At 42.2% G+C, this 15,556-nt stretch overlaps 1 protein-coding gene across 1 annotated transcript in view; it reads left to right on the forward strand.

Annotated features, from left to right (window-relative positions):
* Fras1 (Fraser extracellular matrix complex subunit 1) overlaps positions 1–15,556 on the forward strand; it is a 400,187-nt gene that overhangs the window by 165,972 nt on the left and 218,659 nt on the right. The window contains exons 7-14 of the mRNA XM_040747451.1: positions 1,795–1,878; positions 3,639–3,740; positions 4,046–4,237; positions 8,491–8,580; positions 11,139–11,174; positions 12,552–12,699; positions 14,080–14,223; positions 15,361–15,495. Of these exons, the coding sequence (XP_040603385.1) occupies positions 1,795–1,878; positions 3,639–3,740; positions 4,046–4,237; positions 8,491–8,580; positions 11,139–11,174; positions 12,552–12,699; positions 14,080–14,223; positions 15,361–15,495 (931 nt within the window). The remainder of the gene's footprint in view (positions 1–1,794; positions 1,879–3,638; positions 3,741–4,045; positions 4,238–8,490; positions 8,581–11,138; positions 11,175–12,551; positions 12,700–14,079; positions 14,224–15,360; positions 15,496–15,556) is intronic.

Below are 15,556 nucleotides of genomic sequence, written 5' to 3' on the forward strand. Positions count from 1 at the left end.
AAGATGGACATGCTTCACACTCCATAGTGTACCAGTCCAAGTTTGACCATGTATTTGAAGAGTATCTGAAAGCCAGAAAAGTATAGTGATAAAACCTTTGTAGTTGTTATGCTTTTCCCATGTTGGTTAAAAAAGGCTGATGGAGGGGCTGGAGAGGTGGCTTAGAGATTAGAACACTTCCTGCTTTTGTAAAGGACCTGAATTTGGGTCTCAGTATCCATGTTGCTCCAGCTCCAGAGGATGTGAAGCCCAATTCTGGCCTCTGTGGATAACCACACACACATGTGCACACATATACACACAAACAATAAAATAAACATTTAAAGAAGACTTAACACTGAGTCTGCCTACTCAGGACAGAGAAAGAGCAAGGCTTATTTCATTTTTTTTAAATGCAGTGCTGTTACTGTGTGACTTGATGTATGCTGCTACTTCTTCAACCAAAATTTCCTTGAAGAATTCCGAAGTCAAGACATGCCCAGTTTTCTCATTGCTGATTCAGTTTCCATACATTCTGTTAAACATCAACAGTCATAATACTTTACGTGTGGAATAATAAGATATCTCCACAAAGAAAACAGCTGCTGTTTTAATTCCAGTGGTTTAAGCATTTGCAACAAGCTTATCTAGTGGTGATGCAGAAATTTGAGTGGCAATGTGTAACTGTGTTAAATGATTGTGGAGATGTAATACTGGAACTTTTGATGAGATGTTGCCATTGTAGGACCCCTGTACTTTCTGACTCAGCTATGCTGTCCTTCTTGTTCACCCAGAAGGAGTACCAAAGTAACTATGGTAGTAAATTCTTCTCTCTAGCTCCTTCTCATAAGAAAAAGTGGAGGGGCCATTCTGGAAGGTTCTGTCTTTTGTGTAGTATCTATCACTACTTAGTTATGACAACTTAGTTTGTTCTCATTCTTCTTCTCGTTTTAATTGATCCTCCTGATATTAAAGAAGACTATGGGGATCAGTGCGAAGCTGACTCTGTGTCAGCTAGGAGGATGCTGTTACTATGACAGCAGCAATAAGTACCTGACTCTTCGCGGGTAGTAGTTGTAGTAGTAGAAATGATGGAGAGAAATGACCTTTGGGGATGGTTCTTCAGCATTGAATCTCTGTCACATTTCTTTACACTATCTATTCTAAAAATTTTAAAAGGTGATTGATTGACTGTTTTTTGTGTTAAGGCTGTCCCCAATACACCCACATAAATGTATGGATTCACCCCTAATGCACTTGTATAAAAATATTGCTTAATATTCAAGATGCAGAAGAATAGTGAAACAACTGATTAAGAAAGGGGTTACATTTGCCTTCAAGTTTAGATATGAGTCAGGAGTAGTACATATGTTCTTAAGTGATAATGTGGTTGGGACTCTGAAGTTTTGTTTAAACCATTCACCATGAGCAGTCAGACAAGTTACACAATTTGTCTATTAGTAGTGTTCTCACTAAAGGTAGGAATAAGACCATCTACCTCATAGAGTCCTGTACAAGACCTAGGATATCCCTGGTGAACACAAACACTGTTTTATTTTTATAGGTATTTGTGCTCTGATAGTTGTTAGTAAAAGGCAGGACATACACACACTTCCTAAGGTTCAGACTGACCTTGGAATGACTGTTGCTTGCCAACACCCTGGATTACAAATGAATACTGAGTGACAGGAATCGCTGTGTTACATGCTTGCAGCATGTGGCTGAGAGGGCTGTGAAGTAGATTTTCCTACTGTTCCTACTGGTGTGGATTTCACTAATACTTTTTTTGATGGATTTTCTTTCTTTGGTGTCAAGGATGAAACTGTCGTCCGAGTACCTGGAAAATGCTGTCCTCAGTGCTCATCCCGATCCTGTTCTGCAGCTGGCCGAGTGTATGAGGTAACCTCTGTGTGTCCCACGTGGGAGTTCTGACACATCTTCTCACACTTGAATCACATGCCTTTCAGCTACAGAGCCTCCCAACCCTCCTTTCTCACTCGTTGCCAGGATTAGTAACTCAGGGCATAAGTGGCTTCATGAAAATGACCTTTATGAAAAAAGTTAAGCTGAAAAGGATTACAAATATGAAAGAATGTGCTGCCAAGCAGAATCCAGTTTATGAACCTTGGGAAAACTTACTATTCACATGCATGCTGAAGGGAAGAGGGGGCTGTCTTTGGTCACTGACAGTTTATGCTGTGTTTCAAGGCTCTGGAGCTGTTTGTCTCTTTGACGGGATTTGGTTGGTGACACCTCTGCCCATGTTACACTAGGAAGCAGCATGGCGATGGCAGAGTAGACAGCCCAGTTGGTTGGGAGATTGAAGGTGGAGGAAACTTCAAGCTGAGTGCTACTATTGAATCAGTCTAGACAGCCAGACCTAACCTGTAGTAGGTATACAATAAAGGCGATTTCAACAACTTGAGGGAATGAATAAATGTTGTCTGAGGAGTGCTCACACCAGAAGTCATATCTTTCTGAAGCAGAAAACATATGCAAAATGAAGCCGGCTTATTTTCTTGCTTGGTCACCAGTCTACAGAAAGCTAAGTAGAAATTGGGATTTTTTGGCATTCAGGGTAATTTGGAATGAGTCTCACTAATTCTAGGTGGTTCTCTTGAAGTCTGAATGAGGTAACTAGTTAAAGGACTTTCAAACTTTGATTTGTTTTAATTTGTGTGTGTGTGTGTGTGTGTGTCTTGTCTGTCTGTCTGTCTGTGTCTCCATGTGTGTCCTATTGTGTACACTATGTGCATGCCTGGAGTTTTGAAGTCCTGAAGAGGACATTGGATCCCTGGAACTGGAGTCACAGGTGGTTGTCATTCGCCATGTGGACACTGGGAACCAAACCCAGGTCCTCTGCAAGAGCAGCTGGTGAACGGATTCCCCAAGCCTTCTCTCCAGCAGTGGGAAACACTTTGTGTGTGCTGTTTAGCATAGTGGTCTCCTGTGGTGTTTTCACTGGACAAGTTTGAGTGATGAGTTTGACAGATGAGCTTTGATATTGTTTGAATGTGTTTGGCTGCAAGTCTCAGAAATGCCCCAATAAAAGAAACTAAAATGTGATATTGTAAACAACAAGATGTCCCAATAGGGAGGAACCTACAAGGTTGATCAATTCAGGTCTCAGTGCTGTCCCCATGTGGGTGTTTGCCATAATTGTGTCTCCCTGTTGTCCCCTGGATGAACTTTTATTGCCAGGAAGCCTGCTCTCACAAATTGCTATTGCCTGGTGAAAGAAAGACATGAATGGAAAATAATTTCTTTGACCTCTAGTATTTGAGCAAACCTGGGAAATTTCTATATCCTAGCTGCAAAGGAAGCTTAGAATATAAGCATATATCCGAGTCTCCTGTCAAGGAAGACACAGAGAATAAGGAACTAACCAGTAGGGTCTTCTGTCTCACCTCAGCATCCCTAAATCCTCTAAGTGTTTGATACAGTGACCCTCAACAAATTACATCCATGCAATCCAAATGCAAATTTATTTGAATGTTCATTGACTTTTCTCTTAGAGGGCACGTCTACCTAAGTAATTTCACTTCTCAGGAATACGTGCTATGTTGGCTGCATTAAAACATGTAATGAAAACATATGTTGAGGTTCTGTTTGATGCCTGTGGCATTTAATGTGCCATCCTCCTTTTTCCTTCCTCTCAGCACGGCGAACAGTGGAAAGAAGACGTCTGTACCCTGTGCATGTGTGACCAGGGAGAGGTCAGGTGTCACAAACAGACCTGCCCACCACTGAAATGTGAAAAGGTATTTGAAAGTGTGTGGCTCGCCCTTCTCAGCTTGATTCTGGACCGTTTTAGAAGGGCATTTCTTAGTCTACTGTGTCCTTTGATAGAATCAAAAGCTTTAGAGAATGTAGAAGGCTGTATAAAGATATAAAGAGCCTGTCTCCCTGCAGGAGAGCTGAGGTGAAAATGCCTCCCCCTGGGCCACGATGGGTTGTGTTACACAAGGCCAGTGTTCTGTGTCTCTCCCCGACTGGTTGACCTGACTGGGATGTTTCCATCGTCTCCTGGGTACTGGCCTTCCCTCACTATTCTCTGTGTCTCTAGGGTCAAAGTAGAGCCCAGCTCCATGGTCAGTGTTGTGAGGAATGTGTGTCCTCTGCCGGAAGCTGCTCATCCAGGGGGATCCTGCGCTACCAGGATGAAATGTGGAAGGGCTCTGCCTGTGAGTTCTGCGTGTGTGACCAGGGCCAAGTGACCTGCCAGACGGGAGCGTGTGCCAAGGTGGCTTGTGCCCTGGTAAGAAGTGAAGGCGTTTCCCTTTGCACGGTGGCAGCTCCTTCCAGCAGATGGTGGGTGAGCCTTCCTTCCTGGCAGCAGAGGGAATGCCAGGCTGAGGGCTCACACTTCCAGGGGCCTCTTAGCACAGAGATGCTGGGCTGGGGAATGAATGTCACTGACTGTTCAGAATAACTTGCAACAGTGCCTGGAGCTTTTAGCTATCAGTGCATCTGGTCAGAATAGAAGAGCCTTAGCCAGAGGCATAAAGGGAAGGACATGATGTGGGACATTAGCCTATCAGTTGGTGCAGCTGGACCTCCCCACTAGTGGACTGCCATGTTTGCTCTGGCCTTGAAACAGAGATCTGAAGGTGTGCGTGCAGCCTGGCTCTTTCTGCAAGCCCACTGGCAGAGTTTAGTAGAAGACAGCCTCCTGTACACTGGGAAAGAAAATGTATGCATTTTTTTTTAAGAAAGAACAAGGGGACCTCATAAACAATTAACTCTGTTGACCTCTGTTGACTTCTGCTATCTACAGAATTCTAGCCACTTCCCACATAGCTTCTGTCTGGACTTCAGATGTACATTTTAGGGAGATTACTTTTTTCTCCCCCTTTGAACTCAATTTTGACCCATGACTAAAAATAAAAAATGCTTTTAAAGTTTTCTCGTGCTCTGGCCACTCCCATCCGCCCCTCCAGTTTCCCTCAGGGTTGTGAACTTGAGAACTCTACAGAGATCTGAAGCTTAATGGTCAGTGAAGGCATTTTTCCTTCTGCCCCTGCCCCGTCTCTCAGCTCCTCCTAGCACTAAAGAGAAGCAAGCTGCCGAACAAGGCTGTCATTTACAGCTTGGGTTTTATTTTGCCTCCTGAATCTAGGTGTTGGCTGAGCTGAAGCGTACTTAGGCAGAGAGGGTCTCGCCTTCTCGTAGATTTATCCCCCCCCCCCACCTTTTCATTTCCTGTTCCTGACGTGAGGGGATTCAGAATGTTTGGAAAGCGATGAGAAGAAACTCAATGAGGACCTCTTCCCTTCTCTTGCCATCTGGGTGGGGCTTCCTTTCATCTGCGTCTGAGGATGCTGGGTTATTTTCCACGGTTCAGTTTGTTGAATATTCGAAGGTTTATGAGAACCTGGGCGAGGTGATCATGGTAGGCTGGGTTTCTTAACCACCTATGGTTGCTCTCCTTCGCAGAAAGGGGCATAACTTACTCCCCCCCCCGGTAGCGCCCTTCTGTGTGTCTGCTGGTCCATGTGGTGTAGAGTGACATCTGATGGTGCTGGTCTAAGCTAGGCTCTCTGTGGGCCTTGGAGGAAACGGAGGAGAAGCTCTTGGGGTTGAGCGTGCCTCGTTGCTCCAGCCACCCCCTGATGCTGTGTTAGTCCATTGTGCTGCCACCGTTGCCTTTATGGGTTGAGCATCTGAAGCCAGCAGCCCATTTCTCCAGGCCTTTAGTCTCTTCTGGAATATCTCCACATAACCCAGTTTCGTGCATGTTAGTAGATTCTAAGCTGGGAACACTGCCCATACTGAAATTTCAACCAAAATGGCATCTTAGGAAGAAAAAAAAATACGCTCCAGCCTTTTTTAGACACCATAATTCTGAAATTAGCTTTGGTTAATGGCCTCGTTAAGGCCTGGTTATCCTAATAGCTTCTTAATTTCTGCTTTGCTTGTATCATGGGTGATAAAAGGATGAAAAAGGCATATCATGACCTTGAGAGTTCCTGGGAATTGTGGGAAGCCAGACACATAAACAGAAATGATTCCACATGGAGGTCTGAAGGAGCACCAAGGATTATGGAAATATGAATTAAATGCCTTCCGAGCTCCTGAGGGAAATGGCTGAGAGGGAGCTGGGAAGGGCACTGCTGCTACTTCAGCCAATTCCACCCTGCTTTCTACTCCCCCTCTTAAAAATATCAAGGTCATTTGACTTCTAATCTTGGAGACCAAGGGTGCCTTAGGTGTTAGTGCCACACATCTACATGAAGCTGCAGAGATGTCAGTTTCTACAGGTGACAATGATCCTGCAGGGTCCCTGCTGTCATTTATTACAGAATCAGTTAGCAGCAATATTCTGAAAAGCCTTGACATCAGCATGCAGCTTTTCTTTGTTAAAAAGGGAGAAAATGGCATGATCTTCAACTTTGATGTATTCAGTAAGATCTTAGACACCAAAGCGTAAATTGATCAGAGGGAGAAGAGCCCAGTATGATTGATTTCATATTTTCAGATGTTATGAACATAAATTCGATGAAGATATCATGTTCTTTATTTCTTTTTAAAAGGACATACTATTTACATCTGAGATATACTGTGCTGGAAAGAAGGGAGCTTGTAGCACAATGCTCTGAAGAGGAAAGATGGGGTTAATTGGGGAGCCTACCTTTGCTCCTGAAAGCCCATCCTGTTGGTAATGGGCGTTAGGCTGACTTCCAGGGCTGTTGTTCGTGTGGCTGTAGGTAGTCACTGGAGGAGGTGTAGCAGATTTGATATTGAGAGCCGACTTTAAAATGAAATGAATGAGTTTGTTTCACAATTCAGTTCTGTTCAAAGCAGAAGTCAAATGCTAGTTGGCACGTTCCTCACAGCAATAAGCTGAAGTGTTTGGAGACAGCCAGGCTTCTATAAATAGTAAATCTGTTTAGACCTTCCTGCGTCACCCAAACTGAATCCATGTTTCCCCTGGTTTTGGGTATTTACTGCTCTGTATGAGGGCTCCAAAGGACTACCTTCTTCTCTACATGGGCTGTGGGAGCTCTCAAGCTCTGTCATGCCTTTCACTTTTAATAGAAGAACATACTCTCTCTGGCTTCAAAATATTGTTTTAAGCAACTTAGATTACACGCGTATAAACCCTTTTATATGCTTTGGAAGTAAATTTCAATCTGATTCTCAGTGATGCCATCACTGCTGTTGATTCTTTCTATTTCTGCAAAACAATTTATATGTAAATACGCCTGATCCCTACAGCACCCTCTGCTCTGTTAGCCTCTGACTAGTGTGAATTTTGATGGACAGCAATTCTTACAGTCCCCTTCTTTCTCCAATAACTTTTAGGAATTGTGAAATTTCATAGTCATTCATACAATTTTGTGTTTGTTTTAGAAAGTTATGTTCACCTTTATTGAAAAGAAAACTTAACATTCCTTTTAGAAGATCCTTAAGACTATAGAAGAATGCTTAAAAATCCATTCTTAATGCTGCAACCCAAGAACAACTAATACTTTTATGCTGTATTTTTCATTAGTAGAGCATTTTAGACATAAATTATCATTGTTTAATATGAATATTTAATTTTACAGTTCTGTTTCTATTTCATGTGGTTTCTATAGTTTGAAATATAATGTTGAACATTAAATATGTAAAGACACATTATCATTCAACAGAAACTCAGTGAGTCTTCAGAGAGTAGGCATTGCTTTGAAGCACTCTGCAGCCTGCCAGTCTTAGATATTTCTGTTTACACAGACAACATTGCAAACGGAATTTGTGATTTAGTAGCCTATTCCCTGAAAAGTAGGGCTCTAATCTATAGGATTGAGAATTATTTAGATTTTTTAAAAAAAGAGTCAAGCGTCCAATATTTTGTAATAAAAATAAGTTGAAATTATTAAAGTGGGAAGACTCTGTAAGCAAGCATCCATCTCGGAACGTGGCTTTTCTCTTTTTCCTCCTATAATTAAAAAGAAAATTAGCTGTAAGTTGGCTAACACTAAGAGTTTCAGACTGATGAATAAAAATTACTCTTCTGCTACTTAATTTATGCCTGAGACTGCATCTGTGCGTAAAAGGACCCATCTGATTTGGTATTCAAATACTGGCTTGATCTGCATGCTATTGCTGACACTAAGGTTGTGGCTTCTAACTGTGTGACTCTAAGATAGTGTGCCCCTTCCTGCCACTCATCTTTGCTGTACTAGGACATTGCCTTCACTATTCTTCTTACCCATTGGGTAGGTCGGTAATTATGGGGTGGGAGAACAGAACACGTGCCCACATCATCGGAATGAGGCAGAAAAAGCACTCGGAGGATGCCCTGCCCTGGGGTTATGAGGTTACATCCCAGAGGAGGCTGGCTGGGGTGGGTGCAGGGTGTGGGAGGGGATAGGGCTGTGGTGGAGGCACACCCAAGTAAGCAATGGGCTGAAGCCAGGAGTATGTGGGGCTTCTCATTCTGGTTAGGAACCCAGCTGCTTCTCAATTTAGCACTGCTCCCTGGAGATGCTAATTTGATGTGTACCACTGCAACTCTTATTCTTACAGGGTGAAGAATTAGTTCACTTAGAGGGAAAATGCTGCCCAGAATGCATCTCAAGGAAGGGTTATTGTGTTTATGAACAGAAGGCAGAAATTGTGAGTATCGGGTTAATAACAAAAGACTATTAAAATTAATAGATCAAAATTAACTCAATAAGGGGATCTTTATTACCTCCTAGTTTTTAAAAAATCCATTCATTTGTTCAGCAAACTTCATATATACACCAAGAATGTGTAAGGTATTGGGGATAGGAAGACTGGAAGCAGCAGGCAGAGTCTGTTCTCATGGTAGAAAGTACTTTCTAGAGTAAGAAAACAGACAGACAGACAGGCAGACACACACACACACACACACACACACACACACACACACACGGAGTAGTAGGGTGCTAATAAACTCTTAAATCACTGGGTTGTGGTGGAACCTGGGTTTCTTCTCCAGTAAGATGAATGGGAAAGTCTTTTGTGCAGAGAAATCTAATCCGAGTGGAGAGGAAGTGAGGGAATGAGCCATGTGTGGGTACCTGGGGGATGGACCAGGAGAGACCACAAATGCAAAGGCCCTGAAGCAGGTGTCTGTCACGCTTAGGAAAATGCAAGAGTGGCTAAGGCTGCAATAAAAGGGATATGAGAGAGGAGTTAGGAGATGAGGCTAGTAAGAGTCTAGAAGATTCTTTACTTCAAGGCAGATGGGAGGTTCTGGGGAGCTGGAGCCCTGCAGCCATGATCTAACTGAGAAAAGGTCAAGCTGCTGGTCTTGTTGGGAGATGATTTTAATTGTCAGATCAGCAGTTCTCAACCTGCTGTGTGTCTTGACCCCTTTCATAGGAGTCACGTTTCAGAAATCCTGGATGTCAGATATTTACGTTACAATTCATAAGAGTAGCAAAATTAAAGTTACAAAATAGTAATGAAAATAATTTTATGGTCAGGGAGGTCACTACAACATGAGTAACTGTATTAAATGGTCATAACATTAGGAAGGTTGAGAACCATTACTCTAGATGAAGGATGCTGGTGGCTTGGTTTATGAAGGAAGTAGTAAATAATGGCCAGTCCCTAGATTCACTCAGCAGCTAGAAATGGCAGCATTTGGCGAAAGCATGATGGATTTGGTGGGTAAAAGCATTTGATGTGCAAGCCTGACAACCTGAGTTAGATTCTTGGACTGACTCCCAAAGATGTCCACAGACCTGCACATGAACACTGTGTTGTACACACACACACACACACACACACACACACACACACACACACACACACACACACACACCCCTACCTAACACTCCCAAGTGACGTATAAAACTAAAAGAAATGACAGGATTTTGATGGATTGGATGTGGGGTGAAACTCTTCTTGGCCAATTATTATTTCTCTGTGTGTCAAAGAAAGAAATTACATTGATTGCTTTAAACTTGTCTTCCATTTGCACATGCATGCACAAGCATGTGGGGACCAGAAGCTAATCTTGGGTATCATTCCTCAGATGATATACACCTTGGGTTTTGTTTCTGAGATACAGTTTCTCACTGATCTGGCGTTCACCAAATAGTCTAGGCTGACTACCCAATGAGCTCCAGAATCTGCTTGTTTCTGTCTACAAAGTGCTAGGATTGCAAGCATGTGCTACACCCAGCTTCTTCATGTGGGTTCTGGGGATCAAACCCAAGACCTCATACTTATATGGGAAACATTTTGCCCTGTGAACTTTCTCTCCAGCTCTGCCCTACTTTTAAAGCCTGTATTTTTTTATGTGGATTTTGGATGTTGACAGATTTATTGTGCTTTTAAACATATACCCACTGATTGTAAATACAGTGGTTTCACTGACCAATCCGAATAGGCCTGTGAGAATTGGGAGTCAGTCCTCTGACTGGTAAACTGACTGGTCTCAATTACATCTGTCAACCTGCCAGTGCTTCTGTATATTCTAAGAGATAAGAGTGTAAGGTCAACAAGGCAGGCTGTAAGTTCAACTACCTTCTAAGCTGCATACTGTGATCTTCAAAATGGTCTCTAATCATCCTTATATACTGCAGTAAAAATGACACTTTCCTCATGGTCCATCAGATGATAGGTGCCAAACACTGAGAACAGCCGGCTGCATATCTTTAGCTGAAAACATTGATAATTTTGGAACGTTGTCATCACTTGTCTCCTGGGGGATATTTTAGTCATCCTTATTATTTTAAGAATTTAGGAAATTAATGTCTCCCTATGAATGTTGAATTTTTATCCTTCTATCCACCTCATTTTTGGAAGTAATTTAAACAGAAAGGAACTAAAGAAAATCAAGTGTTAGAAACAAGAACAAATCTCCATAGTAGTCCTGGTACCACAAAATTTCAAGAGTTCCACTTGCAAGTTTATAGTCCTTGACCTTGAATCCATGTATACAGAGAAGAGTAGAACCCATCTGCTCAAGCAAAAAGCATGAATAAGAACTACCAAAATGTTTCCCCAGTACATTGTCTTCACCCACAGTCAGGATGCTTCTCTAGCTTTTGATGTAGACAGACTTTATTTCTATTCATATGAAGTGTATAAAGTTGTGTGTTTCTTGGTGGAAATGGATGACTCCTAATGGAAAAATAAACAAATCATCCTAATGATGTTTCTAATGATATCATAAATACACTTCTCTTTCTTTCTAGATGTCTTCAAATGCAAGTGAAATTAAGCATATTCCAGTAAGTATGGATTTTTAATTTGTGCATGGATCTTTATAGAATTGTTTTAAGTAATGATTTGCATGAGTTTACCATGGGGAAGTTGGTGTCTTAGCATTGTTCATAGCTGCGTTTGATGGCACTGTGGTTGGAAACTAATGGTGTTAATGAAAATTAAGTCTTCAATGCACTAAACTTGGCTCTTTCCTTTTGCTTATTTGTCTATAGTTGATAATTACATTTCACTAACCGTGGACACCATTGTTTCCTTTCCCTTCCTCCTGGTGATTTTCCCCAGGCTAGACAAGTCACTGTTTTCTGAGGGAACTCTGTGAATGGTGTCCTGTTGAAGGAAGAGCTTCTTGGAATGGCGAAGGGACCATTCCCCAAGCAAGGGAACTTCCCTTCTCTAGTTTATTAGCTCTGCAGTGCTGTCTTCTCTTAAAGGCAAAGTGCATGTCTACTCGTGCCAGCAAGCTTCCCGTCTTAAGTGTTAGCAGATGTGTGTCTAGGAACCCAAGCCGGATAGCACCTCTTCCTTCTCATGACTATGTTCCTCAGTTCTCTGACATTTTCCCATTCGCTTTGAAAAATACTGTCAAGTTGACTGTTAGCGATATTTTACATTAGTTAGCTCAGCAAGCATTTTATCAAGACTTTCATTTTAAAATCTACTCTCCTGTTTTCTCATTTTTCCTCTCTAATCAATGCAGTGCAACCTGGGAAGGCACCTTTGTCTCGTTCCGATTTCCAGGGTCAGTGGATTGTCAAGGAAATTGCTTCTAGAATCAGTATAGATTCTCTGTCAAACTACTCATGTATATTACCATAATTTGCTTGGCCAGAAGGAATATGTTAAGGAGAGAAATCTCCTGGCTCATCGGTAACCCACAAAAACGAACCTCCAGAAGCTTTAGTTTTGAGAATACCATAAATTCCTTGTTATTCTGACTATAGTAACTATAAAGAAATGCAGGGTTTGAACCAAGTTTCTCAGTCTTATAGAGATTGTGCTTAATGGACCTGCTAACCACTAGGTACATGAAGTAATGGCAATGCCCCCTGGTGGGTTTTGTTTTGGCTTCGGGGCCTGAAATGTGTAAGGAAACACATTTTAAATACTTCTTACATAGTCTGGTTGCCCAAAGGTACCTTACAGTTTATCTCTTGGGTGTGATTAAAATCATTCCATTGATGCTGCACATTAAAAGAAACCAATTAAAAGGAAAGAAAGAGAAACCCTGTGTTGGTTAAATTCCTTGTTGTCTGATGGTAGAGTTGGGAATGCAGGGCGCTGGTGGTGTGCTTCAACTGGACCTTGTGGCAGCTCGCTGTTCTGCCCCAGTAGTTTCCTCTTGAGTCTCTACACCCTGTTACTGTCTCTGCTGTTTCCCACAGGAGGGAGAGAAGTGGGAAGAAGGCCCTTGCAAGGTCTGTGAGTGCCAGCAGGCTCGGGTCACTTGCTACGAGCCATCTTGCCCGCCATGTCCAGTGGCCACCCTAGCCCTCGTGGTGAAGGGACAGTGCTGTCCGGACTGCACACCAGGTAGGTCCATGTCCCATTTGTTCCTACTGAGATGATTTTGCTGTCAAGAAAAATTCAGAAATATTCTCATTTTTTTCTTCCCATCTTTTTTGGTTGCTCAGTTTTGGGAGTTTGTTGTTTTCTTAACTTTTTGGACAGATTAGTCTTATTACTAATCTTTATAGAGTTTGTCTGATTGCAACTGTATAACTCTGGGCAAATCATTGGCCCTCCCAGTGTCTTAGTTTTCTTAATTATGAAATGCGCCTTATCTATCTTCAAAAAAAATTTTGTATTAGTCAAATACTACCATCGTTAAGGACATGCCAAGATCTATCTGCCTTCTATTGCTGAGAATATTAGAATAATTCTACAAAACTTGCCAGAGATAGTCTTTATTTTTTTTAAGGTGAACTGTGAAGCAGATGGCTCCTTTTGCAGTTCTCAAATGAGATTTTAAAGTTTCAAGACTCATTAATTTCTTCCAAAAGAAAATTTTATCTACTTGTCTTGCAGTTGTGCTTTCAAATCACCTGGGGTTGAATTAGTTCCGGTTAGTCGTTGTTGGCAAGCCCTGTGACTGCCCAGCTTAACACTGATTCTCCTCTAGCGTAGCCCTTCTTGGAGACAAGTGGCATTTCCGTCCATTTGTATTTCCTAATTAATTGTTTCCATCTGTAAGCTACAGTTTCCGACACTGGCATCTGCTCTCGCCAGCACCTTGTTTTGGCTAATCAGAGTTTTGCCGAAGCCCGTATCCAGGGAAAAGCAGGAGAACTTTATGTCTAATTATAGTGCTTTTGCCAGAATGGCTCTCTGGGCTTTGCAAAAGCAAATATTTAGCATACTATGTATGATAATGCTAACAGCAATCAGGCCCTTGAAAACGTTAAAGCCTGAAACAACCCTGTGGTGATGGTTACCCCAAGACACATGGCAGTCCAACTAGTGTGAAAAGATTCAAGATTTTTGAAGAAGAAGAAGAAGAAAACGTGACATTTGCTAAAGACATTAACTATTTCTAGACCTTGCAGGCTATATGTGTGACGTCTGTGTGTGTGCCAGGCTTCAGAAAAACCTCTCTGATACTATGGATGACTGATTCTGCTCAAGTCTTATAACTAGAAATTAGTTCTGCCTTTTTCTAGAGTCAGTGCTGTAGTGAGAATGATAAGGAGTCCCTTTCTTCAACAATTGGATTGGATACTGGGGATGATGATGGTGTTTCAGACAGGGTGGGTTGTGGAATCTCGTAGCAATGTGTATTGTTTCTCTGTGGGGCCATTTTGCACCAGGGCTCTATTGTTCTCTGTTCTTCTTGTTCCATATAATGTATGTGTCCTCTGGACTCTTCAGGAGACTGTGGTCCTTACCAAGTTCTCTTCTTTGCTCTTGGTTCAGTTCATTGCCACCCAGACTGCTTGACCTGCTCTCACTCTCCGGACCACTGTGACCTCTGCCGGGATCCCACAAAGCTGCTGCAGAATGGACGATGTGTGCATAGCTGTGGGCTGGCCTTTTACCATGCAGGTGGTCTCTGTTTAGGTATGGCAACCCAGAGGCGAGGTTGTAGAGGGCTAAAGAGACTGTCAGCACAACTTATTCTCCAGCTGAGCCACAGTATTGTTACAGAAGAGACCACAATGCAGAGAAAGATATATCTAAAAGATCTTTCCTTTCATATCTCTTTCTTTGACATTTTGTATATACTCTGATATTTCCTGGAAGGTGGGTGATATGGGAGTCAGATGATTGCTACTAGTCAAGCTGATTTCCTTCGTTTTGATGATTTGAAAGTTAGTAACATCTGGTTCCTTGCTGTCATTTACTAAAATGCTCAGTTAATCCAGAGTGGAAGTCTTCGAATTGATAGGGATATTCAAAGTCACTTACTAGAACTTTCTAATTCTGCACTCAAGGAACCAGTGAGCTAGACAGAATTTGTTGTCTTGTTCCATGCCCCACAGGTAACTGTTAATGGAGCTTATCTTTATAATTTATTAGAGGATTCAGACTGTGTTCAGCTGCATCTCAGAAGTTTTGTACGTCTGAGGAGATCTTACCTAGGAAAGCTGGGCTTGGTTGAGTTCAAATACTATAGTCACCTTTGTCTCTGATTTGTGACATTAGAAACCCACTAATGAGTGTCCAGGTTTATTCCCTGGCTGTCAGAAGGTAGGGCAAAAATTCAGCATATGACATTCTCAAATGTGTTGTGGAGTGTCTAGGATACAGATGCATCTTGTCAAGGGTTAGCTACTTTCATCATTAGTATTTTATTATTCTTTCTTAATTCATAGTCTTCATTCTTTTTGAAGGTTGTTTAGGGTCATTCCTAGGAAACAAGTTGGGTAATACATGTATAAAGTTATTAAGGATTAACTGATAGGTTGAAAAGACCAAGTCTGACTGCCTGGTTTCAAATGCCATTATCTGGTGGCTTTGGGCAGGTTATTTAATCTCTGGAGCTGGTCTCTCATATGTAAAATCAGGATTAATCATGCCTACACCATATCAAAACGTCCTTATCTGTAATGCCCTTGAAGAGTGCCGGGCCTGAGCTACTTAGTCTACACATGAAATTGTTTAGGATACTAGAGCGTCAGGATTGGGGTCTGTGAGAGTCAGTCTGGGGGCGGTGTATTCCAGCTAATCTAAGGTATTTTTTCTTTTTCTTCTCAGCCTGCCAGCCCCAGTGTTCCACATGTACCAATGGACTGGAGTGCTCATCTTGCCTGCCTCCTCTGCTGATGCAGCAGGGACAGTGTGTGTCCACCTGTGGGGATGGCTTCTACCAAGATCGCCACACCTGTGCAGGTAAACACTGGCTGGGATCCACAACCCCATCCTGTCATAAACTGGAGGCTACCAGGAGCTG

This window comes from Mesocricetus auratus, unplaced genomic scaffold (genome assembly GCF_017639785.1).
Source record: "Mesocricetus auratus isolate SY011 unplaced genomic scaffold, BCM_Maur_2.0 Super-Scaffold_100006, whole genome shotgun sequence".
NCBI lineage: Eukaryota > Metazoa > Chordata > Mammalia > Rodentia > Cricetidae > Mesocricetus > Mesocricetus auratus.